Below are 25,951 nucleotides of genomic sequence, written 5' to 3' on the forward strand. Positions count from 1 at the left end.
CATGGCTCATGAGCGTCGACTTATGAACCAGGAGGTCACAGTTTGATTCCTGGTCAGGGCACATGCCTGGGTTGTGGGCTCAGTCCCTGTGCCCGTGTAGGGCGTACAGGAAGCAGATGATCAATGACTCTCATCATTGATGTTTCTATCTTTCCCTCCCTCTCCCTTCCTCTCTGAAATCAATAAAAATATATATGTGTCAGTAGTTACAATGCACTGTATCACCTTCCCTTCTGTAACTAAAATGGCTATTAAATGTAACCTAGTTATAACATTTATTTATTTTATTTTTTACTTTCTCTAATACTAAGGTAAAATACACTGTGGAAATCTGCATGGAATATTCCCAACAAGTTGGTTCTTTATTTTTAGCAGGTTTGGTGTTACATAGTTTTAATCCTCTCAAATACATGAAAAAATATGATCCCCCAAAATACAAAAACAAATCTGGTCTTGTATTATATTAAATATTGATCTCCACCATTTAATATCAAATGTATTTTTTTGGGGGGGGGGGGTTCTGTTAAGGCAAAATAGATGTTTTCATAAGAATAAAAGGATTAAATAGCTAAGATATATCTTTTGTGGGATAAAATTCACCTTTATGTCCCTCTTCCAGCAGTACTATCTTATCTGCCCTTAATCCCTTCAAGGTTCAAGTTCAGTAGCACAAACACAGAAATTTTCCAGTTTTCATTGTAGATTTTTTCTTTTAAAATTGTTTTCAGGATGCTTTAAACATTAGCTTTACAACTATTATTTCAAATTTATGTTTACAATTCATCGTACAGCCCACATTCAGTAAGGTTAGGACTTCACACTTTTTTGGATCACAGTCCATTTAAGATTTTAACAAGAGCTCCTTCCAGAGAAACAAAAAATTACATCCAGTTTTACAAGAATTCAGGGGTTCCAAGTCTCCAATGATATCTGTTTAGCTGAAAGTCCTAGTAATAAAGGAATGAAATAAAATAATAGGTTTAGATTGAAGGTTTAGATTTCAAAGGTTTAATATATATATATTTTTAAAAGCAAAGTTTATTTTAGGTGTTGAACAAATTTTTTATGATTGGTCAAGCAAAGTTTATTTTAGGTGTTGAACAAATTTTTTATGATTGGTCAAGCAAAGTTAAGATATTTACAAAGGAGGGAGTTTTTAGTTTTAGTCTTGGCTTACAAGAACTTTTCAAACTCTTATTAGATGTATACAGGCTGCAACAAATGTGCAAATGGAGATATTTCTATAAAGAGACATGTTCATAACCGATATTAGCCAGTAAATATATACATGAACCAGAGGAGTTAATGTTCATCCTTAAAGCAAGAATTTATCAAAATTAATCAGTAAAAAAATAAAAAACAAAAATAGGCAGTACTTTCTAGTACTTTTTAAATATATATATATTTTTTAATTGATTTTTTACAGAGAGGGAGAGGGAGAGAGAGAAACATCAATCAGCTGCCTCCTGCACACCCTCTACTGGGGATGTGCCCACAACCAAGGTACATGCCCTTGACCAGAATTGAACCTGGGACCCTCGAGTCTGCAGGCTGACGCTCTATCCACTGAGCCAAACTGGTCAGGGCTCTAGTACTCTTGATTTACAATAAACAGACCCTCAGATTTAGGTAGATTATTTGTTAAAACACCATCAGTTATCAATGTATGCTATATAGCAAGCATGTCCAACTCGCAGCCTACGGGCTGCATGCGGCCCACAACAAATATTTTTGTGGCCCAGCCAATATAATGGTATGTAAGAAACGTTTTAATAAAAATTTTGTAACTTAATTTTTACAATATAATGAACTACAATGTTTGCTAGTGACTGATTACTATAATTGTGTTGCATTCATTTCCCTTACGCGCAGGCACACGATTTCTCTCCACTAATACTAGCAGGGAATATTTTAGCAGCTGATTGCCATGTCATTAGTTTTTTTTTAAATGTATTTTATTGATTTTTTACAGAGAGGAAGGGAGAGGGATAGAGAATTAGAAACATTGATGGGAGAGAAACATCTATCAGCTGCCTCCTGCACACCCCCTACTGGGGATGTGCCCGCAACCAAGGTACATGCTCTTGACCAGAATTGAACCTGGGACCCTTCAGTCCACAGGCCAACGCTCTATCCACTGAGCCAAACCGGTTAGGGCCATGTCATTAGTCTTGTACTGACTGTTTGGTGTGTGCAACAGGAAATATTTCGCTTTTGGAGAACAAGAAAAATAGGTTTACTTGCATTATGCTTATTAATTTGTGTAGTTACTCAGTGTCTGGTAAGTTAATGTTCAAGAAAAAATATTAATTTTTATTAAAATGTTCCATTAGCCCTAACTGGTTTGGCTCAGTGGATAAAGCATCGGCCTGTGGACTCAAAGGACCCAGGTTTGATTCCGGTCAAGGGCATGTACCTTGTTTGTGGGCACATACCCAGTAGGGAGTGTGCAGGAGGCAGCTGATCAATGTTTCTCTGTCATCGATGTTTCTAACTCTCTATCCTTCCCCCTTGCTCTCTGTAAAATATCAATAAAATATATTTTTTAAAAATGTTCTATTATTTTATGTTAATGATTACTCATTTATTTCAGCCCATTTTATTCAGCATGTCTCTATCGAAATAAACCTATGTTTCTATGAAAATTGAAGCTTTTGGTTTTTTTATGGCCCACATAAACTTAAACCTGTTTTATTTGGCCTGTGTTAGCTTTTGAGTTTGACATGCTTGCCATATAGTTAAACATAGCTATTAATAAGTCATTCTGGATGCACTACAAGCATGTATCCAAATAACCAAATGACTACAATCTATACTAATAAAAGCATGATATGCTACCTAGACCAGACAGCCATGACCTTCCAGACATCATTCCGGACGTCCTTCCAGAATAAGCCACGGTGGCGGGGTCCGAGGCAGAGGCAGTTAGGGGTGACCAGGCAGGCAGGGGAATGATTAAGGGTCATCACACAGGCAGTGGTTAGGGGCGATCAGGCAGGCATGCGGAAGGGTTAGGGGTGATCACGCAGGCAGGCATAGTGGTTAGGAGTGATCAGGCAGGCAGGCAGAGGGATTAGGAGTGATTAGGCAGGCAGGCAGGGGTGATCAGGCAGGTAAGCAGGCAGGCCAGGGGAGCCAGCGGTTAGGAGCCAGTGGTCCTGGATTGCGAGAGGGTACAGGCCGGGCTGAGGGACCCCCCTTCCCATGCACACATTTTGTGCACCTGGCCTCTAGTCTATCCTATATAATAAAGAGGTAATATGCAAATTGACCCTCACACCCTTGCACAAGATGGCCACCCCCATGTAGTTAAAGATGGCCGCCACAAGATGGCCAGCAGGGGAGGGCAGTTGGGGGCAACCGGGCTGGCAGGGGAGGGCAGTTGGGGGCACCAGGCCAGCAGGGGAGGACAATTGGGGGTTACTGGACCAGCAGGTGAGGGCAGTTGGGGGTGATCAGGCCAGCAGAGGAAAGCAGCTGGGGCAATTGGACTGGCAGGGGGGCAGTTAGGCATGGATCAGGCTGGCAGAGGAGTGTTTAGCGGGTGATCAGGCTGGCAGGCAGAAGCGGTTAGAAACAGGCAGGCAGGCAGGCAAGTGGTTGGGAGCCAGCAGACCTGGATTGTGAGAAGGATGTCCGACTGCCGGCTTAGGTCCGATCCCTGTGGGATCGGACCTAAGCCGGCAGTCGGACATCCCCTGAGGGGTCTCAGATTGAAGAGGGTGGAGGCTGGGCTGAGGGACACCCCCCCCCCTAGTGGGACACCAGGCCCCTAGTATGTATAAAAGCCTAAGTGACCATTATGATCCGGCGCTATGACGACGCAATGACCACCAGTGGCAGATGCTCAATGCAGGAGCTGGCCCTGGTGGTCAGAGCGCACCCACAGCCAACCTCCCATGGCTGGCCAATCTCCCGCGGTCCCTCCCTCTGGCTAGCCAGCCCGATCCCCGATCACTGGCCAGGCCAAGGGACCCCACCCATGCATGAATTCATGCACTGGGCCTCTCATTTAAAATAATTGTTAATTTCTAGAGCAAATGCAATTACTGGCTTTCACCTCATAGTTAAAGGCTTAAAAAATATTTTAAAACTTCAGTCATTAAATATTCGTACTTGAAAATATGTTGGAAAGTATGTATAATTTGTAATAACATGAATAAGAAAGAAATAAAAGGTAATTCTGGCCATGTGAGCTCCCTACTCCAAAACTAAAAATCAAAATACATTTCACATATGGTAGTTAAGTGGACTTTTTATTTATTCAAGTAAACATTTTGATTATAATACATGATAATTCACATGTGACACAGTACTGGAGTCTATCGTTTGGTGTAGTCTCCTTGTCTGTAGGATGACTTTCTAGGTGATTCTGCAGGATCTGTCATCAATGCCCAACACTGGCTTCCCAATGGCCATGCACACGTTTAGAGGCTGCTGCCTTCATCTATCTTTCTTCGGATGCCAAATGCCATTTCCTCCCACCCAGTTTATCCTCCATTACTTATAAAAACCCCACTCTAAAATTCAACCTATGTTATAAAGTTAAAAAAAACCAGGAGTTAGTGTATATTTTCCAACAACAAAAAATAATATTACTAAGACTCTACTTATAATCTTTTTTTCCTCTAACTTCAATTTTGAAGGATTTATATAATCTTTAAAAAGTCAGAGTAATACACAACATAAAATATGCAAAGAACCTTATTACTGAATGTACATAATATGTTAGAAATTTCTAAAGTACTAAAAAGCTTAATTCTCCTGGAATAGCAATTCTCTACTGGCAGCTATAGTTTACAAACAGAAGACTGTGCTTTAATAAGTGGAAATACAGTACCTGATTTGGTATAAAGTAATTGTGAGATCTTTTCTCACCAGTAAAGTGCTTAATTAAGAAATATTCTTCCACCACATGATTTAATTTGTCAAAGGCACAAAATATCTCTGTCTCACTGCTTAAAACATTTTTTTTTCACTTAAATTTTACTTAATCTGAAAACTTTACTGTCCTTTTTTTTTTTTTTCTGGTAAAAAGCAAACAAAAGAACTACTTGAAGAAAAAACATTTCATTTTTATTTTCAAAACTTTGCCACAAACATGTATTCAACACTAAATTTGATCCCCTCACGAGATTTCTGTGTGCCATGTAGCTCTTATGACAAAAACATGCAAACTTTAGGGTAAAAGTTACAAGGAATAAAAATTCCAAAAAAGCATGGACAGGGGAATCAATAAATTAAATATCATAGCTTTCATTTTATAAAAAAATAGTTTGAGTAATCTTCTTATAAATCTTTAATACCTACAAAAGCAGGAACTACATTTCAAATAGTCTTTTAAACACAGATTCATTAGTACAATGTGGTTGTGGTCAGAAAAATAACAACTAAAATGGCATTTCAGTCAGCAGTCTAAATTCTCTTTTCAGGAAATTCCACATAGAATTTAACAACTTGCAATTCAAAATGAGGTTTAACTTTCAATAGGTCAGGACTATTATAATTAGTATCTGATTATCACACTCTTTTCCATTGAATATATTTTACCAAAATTTTAAATACAGCTTGAGGATAGGAACTGATAACAATACTTGACTGTGTGGTTACCACTCATGGCTACTGCTTTGCTGCCTAAAAAACACTTTGGTCAGTAAATTAAAAAGATATAAATCAAACAAGGCCTAAAAAGTTGTTTTAGAACAAATTTCCTGACCTTAAGTGAACTGTAAATACACTAACAAGTCAAGGAAAAATATAATCATGTATGCAGAGAGGTCTCTATTTTTAAACCATTTGGCATTTTATAGCAATAATTTCCTTGTTTAAAATAATATTTTATACTCTTGTTCACTGATTATCATAGCTCTCTGAATTAAAACTAAACTATAGTTACCTTTCTTAGAATGTCCAGTAATAAATGCATTAATTGTTCCTTTTGCACTTCCATGAAGACAGTCCTTCATCCTGTAACTTTTTAAATTTTGGACCAAAACAGAACCACCACCCAAATCCAATAAGCACACAAATAATGGACTCCACATAATAGCCATCCAGCGCTGTAACACACGAGCCACCGAGTTTTTTGCAAAGCTGTAAAAATAAAACTATAATAAATATTCCATAATTTCAAAATGGAAGTATTTACAAACTTACATGTTTCTACTTTGTAATTTAAAAGATTGACCAAAATTTATTTTTGTTACATGTTAATATATCTTAATCTCTCTAATGCTACTGACAAGGGTAGAGCAATTTTCAGCTCGTGCTATAAACAATACTCCAAAAGTCAGCTAATGGTTACTTTGAAATAATCAACAAACTACTAACCACTTGGTTTTACCTACAATTGTTAAATGAATAGCCAATGAAATTTCCCTTTTGCTATCATTAAAAAATTTAACTATTAATAATGTATTTATTAAGTACCTATTGTGTACGACAGCGATCCTCAGGTGGGAAGAGTGACTGCTCCTCCCTTGCTTAGAAGCATCCTCAAGTAAACTACTCTTATTGATTTCAGTTGCATTTAAACCCTTAGTTATGATGGGAAAGACGTAGATTTCTGTATGAGAAACTATGGGCAGACATGATTTTAAAATAGCTATAGTACTTCTAGAGGCAAAACGAGGTAATTAATACCTTAATATTAGTTTAATGTTATTTAAAATTACAACATACTTACCTCAATAGTATCAGGTGTTCGACAACTCTGGTTTGATGCTCCTACACACTCTTTCACAGTGAGGGGATCCACTAGCCAAAGGGCTACTGTAGAAGGCCAGTTTCCTCCCAGATTGGACACGGTGTTTAAAAGGGTCATATATGTTCCTCCAATAAGTGGATCACTAACCTTTGCATTAAAAGCCATTATGGAAACATACATACTGTACAATGTAACCTACAAGGAAAATGTAAAACATCTTTAATACAATTAGGCTTTATAAAGCTATAGTCTGAATTAAGAAAATCAAAATTATAAACCTTAAAATTAATTTTCATGACCCTTATTAAACTCAAGTCAAAAAACATTTATTGAACATTTCTTATGACTAGGCTCTAGGCCAGATCATAACAATATAAAGATGACTAAGACAGTCTATCTGTGCCATTCAAGAATTTATTCTAGGCTGGGAAAATAGGGAATAAATAAATATGATGAACTGCAGTAAGTATTCTAAACATAAGTATACAAATTGTACTACTGGGGTCTAGATAAATGAGAGCTTAATTTACCATAAGTAGTCAAGGAAGGATCAAATGAGAAAATGACAGATGAGGAGGCCTTGAAGCAATATGCAAAACCCCATATTTGTACTGTACCTAAATATCCTACATAATAAAAGGGTAATATGTAAATTATCATCACTCCGCTACGCCCACGATTGGGCCAGCGGGAGGCGCAGGGGGCGGGACTCGGGGTGGCTGATTGGGCCAGCGGGACGCTGAGCTCGCATCGCCAGCGGCGGCGCAAGCTCAGTGTCTGTGCCATGACTGTGCTGCGGCACAGAAGGGGCCTCTGGGGCAGCGAGCCCACGTCCTGCTGCAGACCATCAAAAGCGGGGAGCGAAAGCGGGGGAGCTGGCTGTCTGTCCACTCCGGCACCAGGCCTTTCGAAAGCCTCCACCGCTCCGGAGGCTTTCGAAAGGCCTGGTGCACCAGCAGAGAGACAGCCAGCTCCCCCGCTATCGAAAGCGGGGAGCTGTGTGTCCGCTCCAGCACCAGCGGACCCCCTGCCATCAAAAGCGGGGAGCAGGCTGCTAGCAGTGTCCGCGGAGCGTGCTAGGCTTTGCAGGGCAGTGGATATGGCCTGGATGGCAGGTTAGGCCTAGGGGACCCTACACGTGCATGATTTAATCATGCACCGGGCCTCTAGTCTATATATAAAAGGCTAATATGCAAAGTGTCCCCTCGGGAGTTTGACCAGGACACCGGGAATTCAATTGCTCGCTATGATGTGTGCTGACCACCAGGGGGCGGCACGGAACGAAGGAAGGCCCCGGCCAGCAGCCCGAAGGCCCCAATCAGCCCTGATTGCCGACCAGACCTAGAGACCCTACATGTGCAGGAATTTCATGCACTGGGCCTCTAGTATCATATATGTGTGTATATTTATTTTATGTATATATGTATTATACATGTAAGCACTCAAATATAATTTTTGTCCATATACATAGAAAAAAGCATTTCAAAATGTATGTGACAAATTGAAGAAAATAAATCTTAAAGGCAAAAGTGCTTAAGAGGCAAGAATTAACTCTCCATTTAGGAATATGGAAATAAACCATGCTTCCAAGACAGCATTCCTCTGATTATTGTCCCATGGGATGTTACAATATCAAGTAAGACTCAGAAACACTAAGTTACATAAAATTAAACAGGTCCCTTTCACTGTAGGCCCTTTGAAAGCCTTTAGGATATAAACTCCTTAGGGTAGGGATTTCGGCATGGTTTATTCACTTATACTTTAGTACTTAGGATGTTTTCTATCATGGAATCAGTGTCCACTTAATATTTGTTGAAGGAATGATTAAGATGCTACATTAAGAGGGGTTGTGTCATGTATCATTTCTCAAATTTACTTGGCCTTATACCTTTTCTCTCACCAAGCATCTGATTGTCTGGGTTTCAGTGACCACTTTAAAAAATTCTCTAATGAAATCTAAAGTCAAACGAATGATTTTTGGACTACTACATCATAGTTTTCTTTTACTTAGACAGGTAGTAAAGCATTTGCTAAGCTAAAGCACTTCTTTTAACTTTTATTTAACTAAGTATGTGCAAAACAAAAGAAAATTACATTTGACATCCTGGCCTCGATGATTTACATAGTTAGTCAGACATGATCCACTATGGAGATCTTTTAAATGAGACAATTGCATGCAAAAAAATTACTGAGATTATTTGGTAGCCATATTTTTAGTTTCAGTTAAAAACAAAGTGAGGAGTTGATAATTATAACTTTCAAAATGTAACTATAACTTTCAAATGTTTAAGCTAGGTTTCATTGAAAAATCCAAAGCAACTCTAAAATACACATTAGCGATGACTACAGTTGAGTCCCAAGGATACTGCTGGGCATCTGCCATTTACTTGAATCACTTGCCCCCAAACAAAACCCCACTGTGCAACAGTAGCTTAGGTGAGGCTATAGCAAAGTGGGTATCACTGATTTTAGGGATTACAAATATATTTAATAAAGAAAGAAAAAGCAGATTGACACACAGCTTCCAAAATCACAAAGAGTAAGTTATAACTTTCAAAACGATTCTAAATCAAAAACCTGTAACCTTTAACCTAGTAGCCATCCTTACTTTTTAATACTTTCAGAAAGAAACAAATATTGGGACTAGACTGAAGAAAGAAAGAACTCGAGTCTAGGGATGGACTGAGAAATATTTAGCAAGGATAGAATTACTAGTTTGAAATAAATTCTGAAATGTAAAAAATATTTGTCAAATGAACAAAAAAATGAAATGAATAAAGAAGAAACTCTCTTTCCATGAAGAGAACTCATTAAATCAAAAGTAGTAAGGGTTAAAGTACACACTGTCAAATAATTTCATTGTCAGATCTGTGCTTAAATCTTAAAATTTATTATCATTATTTTAAAGCCACTGTAGAAATATGTCTTCTTTATTTTACCAAAGAACAGTTTACTTCCTCAGAAAACTACAACAAGCTTACCTGGTGTAACGCATAACTCAGCAGCAGTATGATATAGTAATATATAGGGAATCCCCCTTGATGTTCTACTTTAGGAGTCCACCAAACCAGCAGAGCAAACTCTAATCCAAGCAATAATCTATAGGAGGAAAAAAAAATGGAGCTGACTTCCATTTTAGATTAAAAAACAACTAAAACAGAAATCTGTGTGTCTACCACAGGAAAAAAGCTTGAATCTAAAACCTATTAGGCTAAAAAAGAGAGAAAAGTGTATATAAATGACATTAAAGTTAAAGATGCTTTTCAAGCCTTTTTCCATATATACTCTACACACAGATATTAGTGACACTAATGAATGTTCCTCATTTAACCTTTCTTATTTAAGAAGATTCTACTTTGTTTTTACCTGTAGGGCATGGCTTTGTAAAATACATCTAGTGGCCGGGGACCTGAAGTGTATTTGCTGATAATCAGAGGCAATATTATCTGTAAAGGAACCATTGGAACTGCCAATAAGGCTAAATGTTCTTTAGGTACTCCCTCTTCTACCAATTTCAGTCCTGTTACTGCATCTGCTGCTGAAAAACCAATCTGCAATATAAAAACAGAAAAATATTTTAATTTGTGACTTAGGAAGTATTTTCTTCCAAGCATATGTAAGTTCTCAATAAACTCAATTTCACGATTAACCCATGACAGTTACAAGTATGTTATTATATCTGGTACAACAATCAAGTTAGAGAAGGTGCACTTTGCCCTATGGTCTACTGACAATATTCAGTGAAAACAACTAAAAATTCAGCACTCTTAGGAACTGTAGCTGGCTCTAATTACAACAAAATTTCCACTTCAAAAGTTCAATCTCTTATAATAAAGTGTCCAAATCCAAACTTACTGATTTGTTTAAGTTTTTTTAAAAAGTCATTCATTGACTCCAAGTAAATCTGGTTAAAATGGAGAATCACCACCACATATACACATTTTTTATGATTTCTGACTGACCATAATAAAAATTTCAGGTCTCCTCACATTTCAAAAGTAATTCTGAGAAAACATTATATCTGAGAAGTTGAATAAAATGAGGGAGAAGAAAAAAGTATAGTTAGATTAATTCTTAAAAACAACAACAAAAAGTAAGGATGGTAAGAGTAGTAAGTAAAGGTTGAGGTGAATTAAGATATTTAGATAATCTCAAAGTATTTCCCCATATATTACTTTATAATTACAAAAGGAAAGTAACATTATAATGGTTAACAAAGTAATCAAAGTTAACAACAATTAGTGGAATAAAGGAACATGAAATGCCTTCTGATGTAATTCTTACTTCTGTGATATTTGACATATTTGTATAACTGAGCCTAGAAATAAACATCAGACAAACATAAACAAAAAGCCAATATTCTTTAAAAATGTCTAGGTCATAAAGGTCAAAGAAAGGCTCATGCTAACTAAATGTAATGTATGGTCCGGGATTGGATTCCTAACAAGAAAAAATATGTTATAAAGGCTATTATTGGGACAAGGGGAGAAATTTAGATATGGACTACAATTAGGAGTTAATATTCTATCAATTTAAAATACCCTGCCCTGGCTGGGTGTCTCAGTTGATTGGAGCACTGTCCCATACACCAAAAGGTTGGTGGTTTGGATTCCCAGTCAGGGCACATACCTAGATTACAGGTTCCATCCTGTAACAGGGTGCATAGGGGAGGCAACTGATCTATGTTTCTCTCCCACACCGATGTGTCTCTCTCTCTCTCTCTCTCTCTCTTCCATCATCTCTCTACAAATCAATGGAAACATATCCTCGGCTAAGGATAAAAAAACAAAACCCTGATTATTTTATTAAGTTGTGGCTTTGTCATTCTTAGGAAATACATACTTATGGTATTTATGGATAGGGTCATGGTATGTACAAATTGCTCTCAAACATTTCAAAAGAAATAGGTAATAGAATGCAAATTTACAAAATAAAGGGGAACTAAATGTTAATAATTAGAGAACTTGGATAGGATATATGGGAATTCTTTAAATTAAACAGTAAATTTTTAATAAGTATGAAACTCTATCAAATAAAATAATTGTTTAAAGAAATATACTTTAACTTACTGGAATGGAGCCAAAAAGCAAATTTCACCATGAAAACATTAAAGGTCAAAGATATTTCACTTCAGTCTAGAAAATAATTTCACCCATTCTCTTTGTAAAAATCATATATACAAACTCACTTCAACATTTACTCTGTCTTAAAACTGGTATAGATAGGAGATATTTGTAATAGACACAACTAACGAAAACCTCAAATCTAGGATATATAAAAAATCAAAATTCTACAAATTTAAAGAAAAAGGCAACTCTGAAAATTCATATAGCCATAACCATATGAAAAATGCTCAACTTCTTTAGTCATCAGGGAAATGAAAATTATAACCATAATGAGATGCTTCTACATACCCACCAAAAAGGCTAAAACTGAAAAGACAATCTGTTCTCAAGGCTGTGAAGCAACTGGAACTCAAAGACTGCTGATGGTAGGAGAATTGAAACAACAACCTCTTTGGAAACTTGTTTGGCAGTATATACTAACGTGAATATTTATGACCCAACAATTCTACACTTAGGTATCTACCCATCTAAATGTTCACCTAGGTTCACTAGAAGTAATATTAAAAATATTTGTAGAAACACTATTCATAATTGTCCAAAAGTAGAAATAACCTAAATATTTGTTGATAAAATAAATTGTGGCAAATTCATACAATGGAATGCTATAAGCAATGAGATGAACAAGCTGCTGCTAAAATTAACAATATTGTTAAATTATACAAATACAGGGTGTCCCCAAAACTGTATAAATACTTTGAATACTATTATTAATTCCAATGGCTTATATCTGAAAAGAAAGAAACATCAATTGTGCCATCAGCTGTTAAAGTGTGTTTGGGAACACTGTATAATGTTTAGTAAAAGAATACAAGAGCTAGACATAAGAATACATACTAGATATTTCATCTATATAGAACTCAAGAGAAGGGAAAACTAATTTCTGATACTAAAAATTAAGAGAGATGTCACTTTTGGTGAGATTTACTTTAAAAGGAGATCATGGGATTCTAGACGCTGTAACTGAAGCACCTCTTTATATATTACTGGGGACAGTAAAAACTATTATAATCTTTTAAAAAGTAATTTAACAATTACATTCACTGACCCACTAATTGCCCATTCAAGAATCTATTGTTAGGAAACAGAACATCAAAGAAATACTTACACAAAAAGTATTCACTAGAACATTTTTATAATTAAAAACCCTAAGCAAATTAAGTATGCAACAGAAAAATGACTGAATAAATTATGGTAAATTTATACAATGTGACAATTATATAGTTACTAAAATGTTTTCAAATATGATTTAATGATACAGGCACATGGATATTTCATCTATATAAAACTCAAAAGATGGGGAAACTAATTTCTGATACTACAAATTTAAGACAAAATCCATGATGATTATGGAATCACAAGACAAAATATGATAAAAATTTATATACAGTATGATCCTATTACACTCTTAAAGTGTTTATGTATAAATATATATAGCATTAATATCAAATTGATTATAAAAGTTATATTTCTGTATATAAAGTATATGTACACACACACACATATAGAGGGAAATATACCAAAGAAAATATACCAAAAATGTTACCAAAGGTGATTTCTACGTTATGTAATTAGTTAATATAGTCTTCCTTAAACCTTTTAGTATTTCCTACACTTGAACCTTAAGTTCCTAAAGTTTAAGCCTCCTTCATGTTTCCTTAAAATTTAACCCACCTTATCATTAGAGAGGAGGAAACACTATTTCAAAACATTGAAGTTACAATTTTTACCTCAGAGTTTTCAAAGATAGTTGTAAAGTGTTTATGTAGATAAGTTTAAATCCTATCTAATAAAAGAGTAATATGCAAATTGACCATCACTCCAACACACAAGATGGCTGCCCCCATGTGGACACAAAATGTTCAGCAGGGGAGGGACCAGGCCTGCAAGGGAGGGCAGGTGTGGGTGATCAGGCCAACAGGGGAGGGCAGTTGGGAGGGACCAGGCCTGCAAGGGAGGGCAGTAGGGGGCAATCAAGCCTGCAGGGAAGGGCAGTGAGGGGTGATCAGGCCAGCAGAGGAGGGAAGTTGGGGACGACCGGGCCTGCAGGGAAGGGCAGTTGGGGGGGACCCAGGCCTGCAGGGGAGAGCAGTTAGGGGTGACCAGGCCTGCAGGGGAGGGCAGTTAGGAGTGACCAGGCCTGCAGGGGAGAGCAATTTGGGGCAAACAGGCTGGCAGGGGAGCAGTTAGGTATCAATCAGGCTGGCAGGAGAGTGGTTAGGGGGTGATCAGGCTGGCAGGCAGAAGCAGTTAGGAGCAATGAGGAAGGCAGGCAGGCGAGCAGTTGGGAGCCAGCAGTCCTGGATTGGGAGAGGGATCCCAGATTGGAGAGGGTGCAGGCTGGGCTGAGAGACACCACCCCCCCACCCCCGTGCACGAATTTCGTGCACTGGGCCTCTAGTATTAATATGAAATTACTATAACTGATTTTAGATTTTAGGAGTAATTAATTCCAACAATAGCAATAGCTCATTTTAACAAAGTATACTCACCTTTCTTCTAGCATATGTCTTTAAAATGTTTTAGAGCTATATGATTAGGACATCTTATTACAGAAAACATAAAGAATAAAATCAACATCACCGAAATGCCCATTTCTTTTATGGTTTAAATAAACTTTTAATACTCATATATTTCTATATCATTGTAAATCACATCTTAAGTAAATAATTGTACTGTCTCTGATGTTAAATGTATACTCATTATAATAGAGAGCTATTATTTTTTTCAAGGCAGTCTCTTGTATACCAAGCATTAATATCATTCATTAAATAAGATTTCATTATTAGACTTACTTCAAATTGGTATAATTCTTTTCAAAATCCCAAACATTTAGCTTACTTTGAAATTATATTTGATGTCATCACACCTTTTAAAACACATTTAATAAACTGAAAATTGTTTTTTATTGTTAAATTCTAATAGTAGTGGAAAAGAACCTATGATATGAAAAGGCAACAGAAGTATTTTACCATATTGTTAATTATAGCAGAGTGGTAAATTAGCTTTATAAACCTCTTACCTTTGCAGTTAGGATCAGAAGGCAAAATGTCAGAACTGCCGGCATTTTTATAATTGCAAAAAGCAGCTTGTAAGTATCTGTGATGCCTTGGGTTTCTTCTTTTCCTACTGATACCTCTTTGTTTTCTTTTTTCAGAATGGCAACTAAAGTTGTTGTTACCAAAAATACAGCTCCCCAGAAAAAAAGGAAATCTGAAATTTAAAATGTTAAAATCTATAACTTTTGAAATGACATAACTTCATTGATAGTATATGATTCTGTATACAACTTTTCCTCACAAAACCTTGGTTTAAAAAAAAGTAACACAATGTGCCTATCATATTTAAGGTACCATAAATACCAGGAAATACAGATGAATGAGGCATTCCTAGCTCTGTTAAACATATACAGCACAGACTCAAATAGACAGTGATACTTAACAATGGGGGTACAAGGGGGTTACACACATTTAATGGGTTGAATGAAACAAAAGTCTGTCATTTTATTCAAGAAAAGTTCTGGTACGCCCTACCCAATTTGGCTCAGTGGATAGAACGTCGGCCCATGAACTGAAGGGTCCTGGATTCGATTCCAGTCAAGGGCACACACCTTGGTTGCAGGCTCAATCCCCAGCCCTGATCCAACCAATTGATGTGTCTTTCTCACATCCATGTTTTTCTCTCTCTGTCTCTCCCCATCCCTTCCACTCTCTAAAAATCTATGTTACTCCCCAGTGAGGAGTAACAAAAGAAAAAAGACTTCTGGGAGATGATTTTCATATCCCATAAGCACCATCAGTCATAATTCTTAAGCACTTAAGCCATTTTAGTTCTTTATTAAATCATGACAATTTAGGCAATAAACAGGTGATATTTTTACTTTTTTAAACTTTTTAAAAAACTGTTTAAGAATAGTCTTCTCTTTTCAATATGGTGGCGGGGACCTCTCCCGCCTTTGCTGCAGGTGGGCGGTAAGGAGCGGAGGGGTCCAGGACTGCGAGAGCCCCAGACTGCAAGAGCCCCAGACTGCAAGAGGGATGTCTGACTACCAGCTTAGGCCCCATCCTCCCCACCCCCCGGCAGGCGGACATCCCCCAAGGGGTCCCGGACTGCGAGAGGTCACAAACCAGGCTGAGGAATCCCGCCCCCAGTGCACAAATTTAGTGCACTGGGCCTCTAGTTTATAGATAAAGAAACAGGCTTAGAGAGTTTATGCCTGAAGTTATATTCTCAGTGATAAAATTGTGATTTTATGCCTTATATAATTAATTTCAATACCTGAATCTCCTTAACCACCCTGAGAAATGCATCTTAGTTTGCCACTATAAAACTTACTGGATAACCCTATCCAGTTTCCTCATCTATAAAGTAAGAGGCCTTGGCTAGAAAATCCCAGAAGCTTTCTAGCTCTAACATTTTAAATTTATACTCAGTTTTATATGAGTTTACTTGTTGTTTTTTTATTGCTCACATAGCACAACTTACTGTTCATGGAGCCTAGTCACCTTTTTTCAAAAACAAGTAGAGCATTTTTCAATCAGGGCTTTTCCTTTGCATTTAGTCTTTCTTCCCTGCTGTGCTAGCTGAAGGTGATCACTAACACTTGAACCTCACTTATGATGGAGGGATATAGCAATATTTGGTTAGACCAATTTTCACTTTATATTTAAATGCTCCTTTCTTATATGCTATCTGATTTGATTTTCATAGCAAATATGTGTCAGGCAAAGCAGGCATTACTATTATAAAGACATGAAGAAAAGAAGCCCAATATATTTAAATCTTTGCCAAAGGTACAATTATTAAGAGGCAGAACTTGAACCTAAATCTGAATTTGAGTTTTATAATCTTTCAATTATTTCAGACTATCTGTATAAAATTTTTTAAAAAATTAACGTTGAAATAAGAACTTACTTGAATTGGCTAGTTATTTAGTATCCACAACCCCAACCAAAAACAAGACTATACTATAAAAAAATGACACAAATTAAAGAAACTAAAATGCTTCAATACATATGAGAATCTGTATTCCGAGGTGAATTCTTTCTCCAACATGGAAAAGTTATACTTGATTTTAGATATTAGAAGAAAAACACAATATTCTTAAACACAATGGTATTATATTTTAAAATAGTAATCTATACAAGTTATGATTAAAGTTAATCAAAATAGCATCTTTATAACTTCTAGTTAATAAAGCATTTGGAATCTGACTCTAAAGGAATGAACAACAATTTAAGATTATTCTTTAAATAAGACTAATGTTCATTATTTTTGCATCCTTAATATCATCTGTGAAATGTGACAAATAATGACTTGTTTACAGAATTTCACCTACATTATTTTTTAATTTTTACATTTTTTTTTAATTTTTAGAGAGAGAGGAAGGGAGAGGGATAGACAGATAGAAACATTAATGAGAGAGAAACATCATCGATTGGCTGCCTCAAGTCCATAGTCCACAACCTGGGCATGTGCCCTGACCGGGAATCAAACTGTGATCTCCAAGTCAACTACTGAGCCACACAGGCTGGGCTCATCTACATTATTATTCTCATTCAGAAAGATTTTGTTCCTCATTTGGTTTAAATGAACTGTTTAAGAAACCCTAAAAACATGTATTATTATCACCGTCACCAGAAATTTCAAATAATGGTCTGTACATAAATGTTAAGTGAAAATTAAAAGTTTGTCAGTTATATACCACATTAAGAGTTCCAGTTCTCTTTTTAAAAAAATTTGCTTAGTATATTCCTCAATTTTAATGAACAAAATCTTCATCTAGAATTTAAAGTCCTTGATACCAGTACCAGGAAGAAGAACAAAAGAATAAGAACCAGTTAAACAGGTTTCAGTATTTGGAGGGAGGAATATTTGTAATTTCTTTGTGCTTTGAGGATAAAACAACAGTGTACATGAAAGAAGGAAGTAGTAACAATGCATGATCCAGAGCCCTAATTTAAAGCTTTCCCATAGCTCACATGAACAGAATAAAGCTAATAGTTCACAAAGTGAAGCATTACCACTGCCAGAAAATATGTTAAGTTTTATGGACATAATTACCTTAAGTACTGACCATTAGACTATTGGCTATTATTTATTAACATTGTTTAAGGTAATGGATTTTTTTTAATGAAGGTTACTTTTTTTGTTAATACTCACCTGAGGATATTTTTTTCCATTGATTTTTAGAGAGTGGAAGGGAGGGAGTGGGGGAGAAGCAAGAGTGGTGGAGAAAGAAAGAGAGAAAGAGAGAGAGAGAGAGAGAGAGAGAAGCATCAATGTGAGAGAAACACACTGATTGGTTGCCTCCCGAACACACCCTCCACTGGGGCCAGGATGGAACTGGCAACCTAAGACGTGCCCTTGACTGGGAATCAAATCCTCAACCCTTTGGTGGACTGGCTAACACTCTAACCATTGAGTCACCCTGGCCAGGGGTAAAGCTTAATTTTTTATATTATTATACAGAAATTAGCTTTTAAAGAAAGGTTAGGTTTTTTATTTGTATAATATTTACCCAGAGATTAGCTTTTAAGATAATGAATTAGTTTTTTAAATAACTTTTTACTTTATTATCATACAGGAGAACTAAATATTTTTAGTGTACAGTTCTATGAGTTTTAATACATGTATCAATTTCAAATCACAACCATAATCAAGATTCAGAACAGTTCCATCACTCCCAAAAACTCCCTCAGGCTATCCATCACCTTCTTCACCCACAACCTCTAGCAACTACCACTCTGTTCTCCATCTCTATAGTTTCATCTTTCGAGAATATAAGAAGGTGTTTTAAGCTTAGATACAGATGCTAAAGTATGTATTACAGCCTATATAAGAATAACTGATCTGCCCTAACCGGTTTGGCTCAGTGGATAGAATGTCGGTCTGCGGACTCAAGGGTCCCAGGTTCGATTCAGGTGTACCTTGGCTGCGGGCACATCACCAGTAGGGGGTGTGCAGGAGGCAGTTGATTGATGTTTCTCTCTCATTGATGTTTCTAATTCTCTATCCCTCTCCCTTCCTCTCTGTAAAAAATCAATAAAATATATATTTTAAAAATTTATTTAAAAAAAAAGAATAACCGATCTATCTAGAAATAAGTCAGTCAGTTCTACCCAATTCTAAATAGCATTGTTACATAAAATATATTAATGAATACTGCTTCAGAAAGCAAGACAAATAATTGGTCCTGCTTTCTTCCTAGTTCATAGCATGAATGTTTTATAAATACATACAGTTTTTACTATTATCATCACCAGTTTGATTAGCTTCACACTTAGAGCATCAATTTTTCAAAGCAACAGTTCCTTTTTCTCTGACTAACTCCTAATGTGTATGCCTATCTATAAACAAGCTGATTCATAAACTGTTAATATGTTTAACTGTCTTCTCTGGTATCAGACTATCCTTCTCCCTGCCCCCATCACAATCACTTCTTTTATTCATTACTAGAGGCCGGTTGCATGAGATTCGTGCACTGGGGGGAGGAAGGGGGGGGGAGGGTCCCTCAGCCCAGTCTGTGCCCTCTCACAGTCTGGGTGCCCTCAGGGGATGTCCGACTGCCAGCTTAGGCCCGTGGGGAGCGCTGCCATCCTTAGCACTGCAGCGGAGGTGGGAGAGGCTCCCGCTGTGCTCGCTAGCTGTGAGCCCAGCTTTTGGGGTTCTGGCTGAGTGGTGCTCCCCGTGTTGAAGCTCACTGACCATCAGAGGGCAGCTCCTGCATTGAGCATCTGACCCCTGGTGGTCAGTGTGCATCATAGCGACTGGTCGTCCTGCTGTTTGGTCCATTTGCATATTACCCTTTTATTATATAGGATTGTCACCACTGCTTGTAGAGGAATTGCCCTCAACTACCAGCTGGACCTAGCCAAAATACTTATTTTATATGAATCAAACTAGTGTTTTAAAATTAGGAGAGAAAAAAACAACAAAAAAGAAAACTTCAGCTTTTGAATACTCATAAAATCTAGCAATCCTAGGATCCTGTTACCACAGGCAACAATTTATTGGGGTTGAAACTCCCTGCCTTTATTTTTTTATATATATTTTAAAAAATTGATTTCAGAGAGGAAGGGAGAGGGAGTGAGATATAGAAACATTAATGATGAGAGAGAATCATTGATCAGATGCCTCCTGCATGCCCCACACTGGAGATCAAGCCCACAACCCAGGCATGTGTCCTAACCCTGACCAGGAATCGAACTGTGACCTCCTGGTTTATAGGTTGATGCTCAACCATTGAACCATACCGGCTGGGAAAAACTTCCTACCTTTAGATGAGCATGGGTTTTCCATGTCATCATAGTCCCCTCCAATCCCTGCATTCTTGCCCCAACCTACTCATTTACATTATCCATTTATCCCTCTCCTTCATTTTGGTTTACAAACCTCCATTATAGACTATAGAAAGATTCCTTAGGAGCAGAGAATTCTCAGGTCTTATTTATTAAATTATAACACTGGCTAGCACCAAATAGGCACGCATGGCTAAGTAAATGAATAACATGCATCACTTAAAAAAAAAAAAAAAACAACTTTCAAATCTGTAACTTCTGGGCATTAGGTATTCCAGGAGTAGGTTGATGTTTTTTAGGCATCAGCTACTTTTCTCTAGTAGAAAAGCCCAATGACATGCACATACTATATTTTAGTATCATATTACATTACACACATATTATATTTAAGGAGTCAGGAAATTTAACCCTGTAGATATATCTCTACCTCTAATTAGCCACTTGGCTGCAGTTTTCTCATCTATAATAAAGGAACTGAAATATATTCTTCTTTCAAGTCATAAAACATTATGTTCTTATCTCTATGTTCTTCTGGGTTATTTTAATCAGTTCTTGCAGCTTAAAAAGTCATCCCTTTTTGCTAAGATCCTTGAAAACCAAATGTGGCAGGACAGAAAAAGTCCACTTCTGAGTTCAGTACTGTCCTGGACCCTTGAAGGTACCAAAGCCAATCTCAGCATAGTCGTGGTTTTGTTTCTAAGGGGTTCTATCTCACCCTGTCCTTCTTGTTCCATATTTATTCTTTTTTTTTTTTTATTTATTTTTTACAGAGAGGAAAGGAGAGGGATAGAGAGCTAGAAACATCGATGAGAGAGAAACATCGATCAGCTGCCTCCTGCACACCCCCTACTGGGGATGTGCCTGCAACCAAGGTACGTGCCCTTGACCAGAATCGAACCTGGGACCTTTCAGTCCGCAGGCCGACACTCTATCCACTGAGCCAAACCGGTTTCGGCATCCATATTTATTCTTTAGAATGCTTTCTAGATGGCAAAAACGGTTCTTTCTCAATATTTTGCACCTCCGTGTATCTGTAATACTCAAAGTGTTAATCACAGAACATATTTTAGAATTTCACACACAAAAAAAACTATGCCTACTTTTAATTTCCTGATTTTCTAGGCATCTGCCTCAGTGTTTGGCTCTTCTTTTATTACCTAAGCAATTTTATTTCCTTCATGATTATTTCTGTGCTCTTTAAATTCCTCAAAATCACTGTTTTTTCTTAGTTATACTAAGTTTCAGAAAGTACAAGGCTACAAATATGATATGTGCAGTCATAAAGAGACAAATGAAAATTCAGAAACTCTTCAACTCTTAACTTACTAAAATGTTTGAACCAGAAACAGCAGTCCACTGCTGAGGTACAGACATAAAAAGTTAAATTAAATAGTAAGCTATTTCTACGATTTCCTGGAGAACAAAGTTCAAATTCCACAGAATAAACAGCTATTCAAAATAAAAAATCAGTGTAAATAAAACTCCAATAGCACATTTTCAATCTTCCCATTAGGGAACAGCTCTGGATAAGGGAGGATATAATTATAACTAGAGGCCTGGTGCACAAAAATTCGTGCACTGGGGGGGGGGGTCTCTCAGCCAGGCCTGCGCCCTCTCCCAGTCCAGGAGCCCTCACTCCTTACTGCCTGCCTGCTCCTTACCGCCTGCCTGCTCGCTGCTCCTAAAGGCTCAGCTTGCTGCTCCTTAGCACTGCCTCGGAGGCGGGAGAGACTCCTGCCACCGCCGAGGTGCTCACCAGCCCTGAGCCCGGTTTCTGGCTGAGCGGCACTCCCCCTATGGGAGCTCACTGACTACCAGGGGGCAGCTCCTGTGTTGAGCGTCTGCCCCCTAGTGGTCAGTGCACGTCATAGCAACTGGTCATTCTGCTGTTCAGTTGATTTGCATATTAGGCTTTTATTATATAGGATGGCTCCTGAATGCTATTCTCCAGAATGATGTTTTATCAATCACTCTTATATCATATTTAAGAGAAAGTTATAATTTACCTTGTTAGTAATTTAGTTTCCATAGCCTCTTAAATCTTACTTTCTCTGAGACTTTTGTATATTAATACATCATCTCATTAATCTTTCCTGGTGGCCTGAACAGTCCAGTACACAATGAAAAGCAAAACATATAAAAGCAACAAGGTGCCAATTTGATGCAGTCACACATTATTTTTAGGCAAAGATTTATCCTTAGAGCAGGGGTGAGACCCCAGAACATTCAGAGACAAATCTATCTATTGCAAAGCAATGAGCTCTCAAACATTTTTGGCTTCAAACCAACTGATGAAAAGTACAATTATCATTTCATCAGTAATAGTGGCTCACTAGCAGTTTGAGGAAGTACAAAGGGGGTTCTATAAGGGGTATATAGTGAGCCACTAGCAATAATGAGCTTTCCTTAAATGTCACAGGGGGATTTCAGGGAACGAGTAGTTCAGTTGTGGATCCCTCCCTCCTCAAGACACTCTCCAAATATTGTAACTCTTACACTTCCCTCACCACACACCAACCTGACATTTATGCTGTTGGGAATTCCTAATCTAGTACTGGGAAGATGAAAGTTTAGCTGTTTAAATTCATCATCACTACCAGAATGAAGAATTCTAGTACATTCCTGATGTAGGTTATTACTGATATTGGTAATTTTACTTCTGCTTCCCAGTAGTTAGGAAAGTTAAAAAAAAAAATCCTCAGAAAACCTTACAGAGGCATGTATTTTACTCATGCAGAAAAAGAGGACATTTTGTAGAACTTATATCCAATTTCTTACTAGATAAACTTCAAACTCTTTCTCATAGTATTTAAATGAAATCTTACTCATTTGGTCACTACCTTTCTTTCAGCACTATTTCCCAAAGCCAGTCCCCACAATTACTGCTTCAGGCACTTTGAACATCATTGGCATCCCGTACTTTTTTGTACTTTGCTTCTTCACAGTGCATTGTCACCTGGTGTTGGGCAATCTGGAATTCCACTTACCCACTTCATGGACTCTTACAATTGAACAAGGTCAAATATCTGCTTATGAAGTCTGACGCCCACAGGCAGTTAATAAGCAGCAACTGTGTGCTCCCCTAAAATGTCTCTCTCCTGTTCCTTGTGGGTTGGACTCTGCTTTACAGCAGGCCCTTAGAAGCCTGTCAATTAGCCCACTAGTTAATGTTTGAATAAATTAAGCCTATTCCTTTCACAAGAGGGCTAAATAAAGATTCTTGGAGTAAGAATAGGGGAAATGGACCAGAAAGCACGGAGCTAGAAATCTCAATCCAAGGAACAAGAAAAGTAAAATGTGAACCATGGATGTCAGATTAGATTCGAGTCTTCACACTAGCCATACTTTTAAAAAATGTGTATTAGTCAACAGATTCCTACACTGAGTTGTGTATGCCATTCTACAACAATGTTATTGCATACGCTGTCTCGCCCTGCTTACTGCAGAGTACTGATCAATTAAGATTACTCCAGTGTAGTCATTATGGCTGAAGCTCATTTTAGTGGAACGGGAAACTTACCTCGGGTCATCTCCCATAAAATGATTTCTAGTGAATTAAGTAATGAGCTTCCCTTCCATGTCACACACTGTCAAAAGGATTCATAAACGTTAAGATAAACCTAACAGCATATTCGTTTAAATACCTGAAAGAGTAACGATCCCCCTGGGTTGAGGCTGAAACCGCAAATACTTGTTGCAAAAGTCGGCAGATTCAAGGGCCAAAAACAAAACATTGCCCAAAAAGTAGCCCGCTGTTTGGCCCACTGAATTGCAAGTCGAAGCATAACCCACGTTCTCCCGGGATAACATAGTTAGTGCCCAACCATCCACAGCGATGTCCTGTGTGGCAGCCAGGAATTCAAACAAAAAGAAGGTCACTGTGAGAGCCACCACATCGGGGGTTCTGCCATCAGTGTTCCCGAGCAAAAGGTCCACCTGAGTGGATAGATAGATCATGAAGATTCCCAGTATATACTGCGTAGGGACAAGCCAAGACTTCCGCCGGCCAAAGTTCCTAAAGTAAACTGCATCAACCAACGGGGCCCAGAGCAACTTGAGGCTGAAGGGCCAAAAGACTAAACTGAAGAAAGCTTGATCTGTATAGCTAATATTTTTGCTCTGCAAAATGAGTGGTATGCTTCCCGCCAGGCCCAGTGGAATGCCCTGGAGCACGTAAAGAAAAAGCAACAGCAAAATGCTGCTTAGCTCGGCCCGGCAGCTCCGTGGGGGCTTTGAGAAACCACTGATGCTAGAATCCCAAAGAAGAGCTTCTTTGTCCCCTTCTCCGCCCACCAAGTCCGGATGATAGTCATCCCAGCTGCCCGGCGGCAGGGGGCCGCTCTTCATATCCAGAGAGTGATTGAAAGTCCCTGGCCGGCGTTGCCGACTGTTGTCCTTGTGGGAGACGGTGGGTGACATATTAGAGACGATGCAGTGCCCCGTCGGAGGAGATGCCAGGGCTGGGCGTCTTGGATCCGTCTAGTTTGAGGTCCAAGGCTGCCTCTTGGACCAGGGTCTTAGGTGTGTGTTCAGAGAGGGGAGTCAGGGCGCGGGGTGACACGGGTGCTTCTTACTGCGGCTCGGAGCGCTGAAGCCGGAAGCCAGTGCCCAAGCTGGAGACCCAGGCGCCGACCAGGTAGGTGCCCCTTGGAGCGGCGTCAAGGAGGCTGAAGGAGCCCCCCGGGCAGCCGCGCCGGGCTCGGGGCTGGGGGACGGGGCCGTGGTGCTACGATGGAAACCGGAGCCTAACTGCGGCGAGACCGAACGGCCAGTCTCGGCACCGGCCTCCGGCTCGCGCCGCTACCGAGGCGGCTGACAGCACTTTCTCCACGGGACTCCAAGTGGTACCGGATAACTTCCTGCCTCATGCTTCAGGAAGTGGTCCTCTTCTCAAATAAGTCGGGTCCCGCCTTCCGAGCCAACCAATCAGGGCACGCTCCCGGGGCCCAGTTGGAAAACGACACCTGGTAGGAACCCACGACTCTGGTGGCCCGGATCTCGTGGGAGGGTTAACGCGGGCGCACAGTGCGGCGGGGGCGGGGCGCCGGGAGCGCTCGGGCTCTGTGAGCGCATGCGGCCTTCGGGAGCGCGTGGGCCTCGGTCATTGGGCCCCGGCTGCCACGTGATGGGGTGCTGAGCCCAGGCTCCGCCCGTGCTCGGTGCTGGGCAGCCTCTGAAGCAGCAGCGGCCCAGGGAGGCTGGTCATTGCGCTGAGGGAGGGCAATGCCTGAACTGCATGCTGAGAATTGTGCAATGCTTTCGTGGGCCGGACAGAAACCGGGAGAGGAGGGTTGAAGTTTAAAGTGTGTTATCCTCAGGCAAGGGTGCTTTGTGGCCTCAAAAGCGTAGAAAAAGGCCTAGCTAAAGGGTGAAGCGATGCCTTACAAAGCCCATTTATAGAATGAAAGAAACTGTTCAAGAGGTGTCAGACTTCTCTGTAGTCCGTTTTTTCCAACATGGAGGAAGACATGCAGGGGAGTTGGGGTCTAGGTGACCCCATGCACTAGTTGAGTGGATTGGAATTATAAACTCATTACATGCCACTATTTTTAAGCTACTGTGAAAGGTCTTGTAGGAGCCAATAGTAAAATTTTGTTTCATATTAACTCAATATGTATTCATTATTGAAATGATAAGAGAAAATAACCTTAGGGAACCAATAGCATTAATTGTAATATAAATTGATTTGAAATATGGTGTTGGAGGAGAGCTCTACCAATATCCTGAACTGCCAGAAAGATGAACAAATGGAGCCTAGAGCAAATATGGATGCCATTCAAAACAATACAATTTTCCTCAACTGTTTACAGGCCAATCAAGAG

At 38.8% G+C, this 25,951-nt stretch overlaps 1 protein-coding gene across 3 annotated transcripts; it reads right to left on the reverse strand.

Moving 5' to 3' along the window:
- Positions 1 to 376: 376 nt before the first annotated feature.
- On the reverse strand, positions 377 to 25,011 carry SLC33A1 (solute carrier family 33 member 1). 3 transcript variants are annotated; one of them, XM_054713661.1, is made up of 7 exons: positions 23,774 to 25,011; positions 14,852 to 15,042; positions 10,073 to 10,257; positions 9,688 to 9,805; positions 6,686 to 6,901; positions 5,897 to 6,093; positions 377 to 947 (listed from the first exon to the last, which is right to left on the reverse strand). In XM_054713661.1, exons 1-6 carry the CDS (start codon positions 24,546 to 24,548, stop codon positions 5,926 to 5,928), a joined length of 1,653 nt encoding a protein of 550 aa, XP_054569636.1. In that variant the 5' UTR covers positions 24,549 to 25,011; the 3' UTR covers positions 377 to 947; positions 5,897 to 5,925. The 3 variants fall into 3 exon arrangements, with proteins under 3 accessions (XP_054569636.1, XP_008140439.1, XP_028002291.1); XM_008142217.3 differs by lacking the exon at positions 377 to 947 and adding an exon at positions 4,236 to 4,532; XM_028146490.2 differs by lacking the exon at positions 377 to 947 and having other exon boundaries at positions 4,236 to 6,093.
- Between the last annotated feature and the right edge of the window lie 940 nt (positions 25,012 to 25,951).

Source organism: Eptesicus fuscus, chromosome 3 (assembly GCF_027574615.1).
Source record: "Eptesicus fuscus isolate TK198812 chromosome 3, DD_ASM_mEF_20220401, whole genome shotgun sequence".
Taxonomy (NCBI): Eukaryota; Metazoa; Chordata; class Mammalia; order Chiroptera; family Vespertilionidae; genus Eptesicus; species Eptesicus fuscus.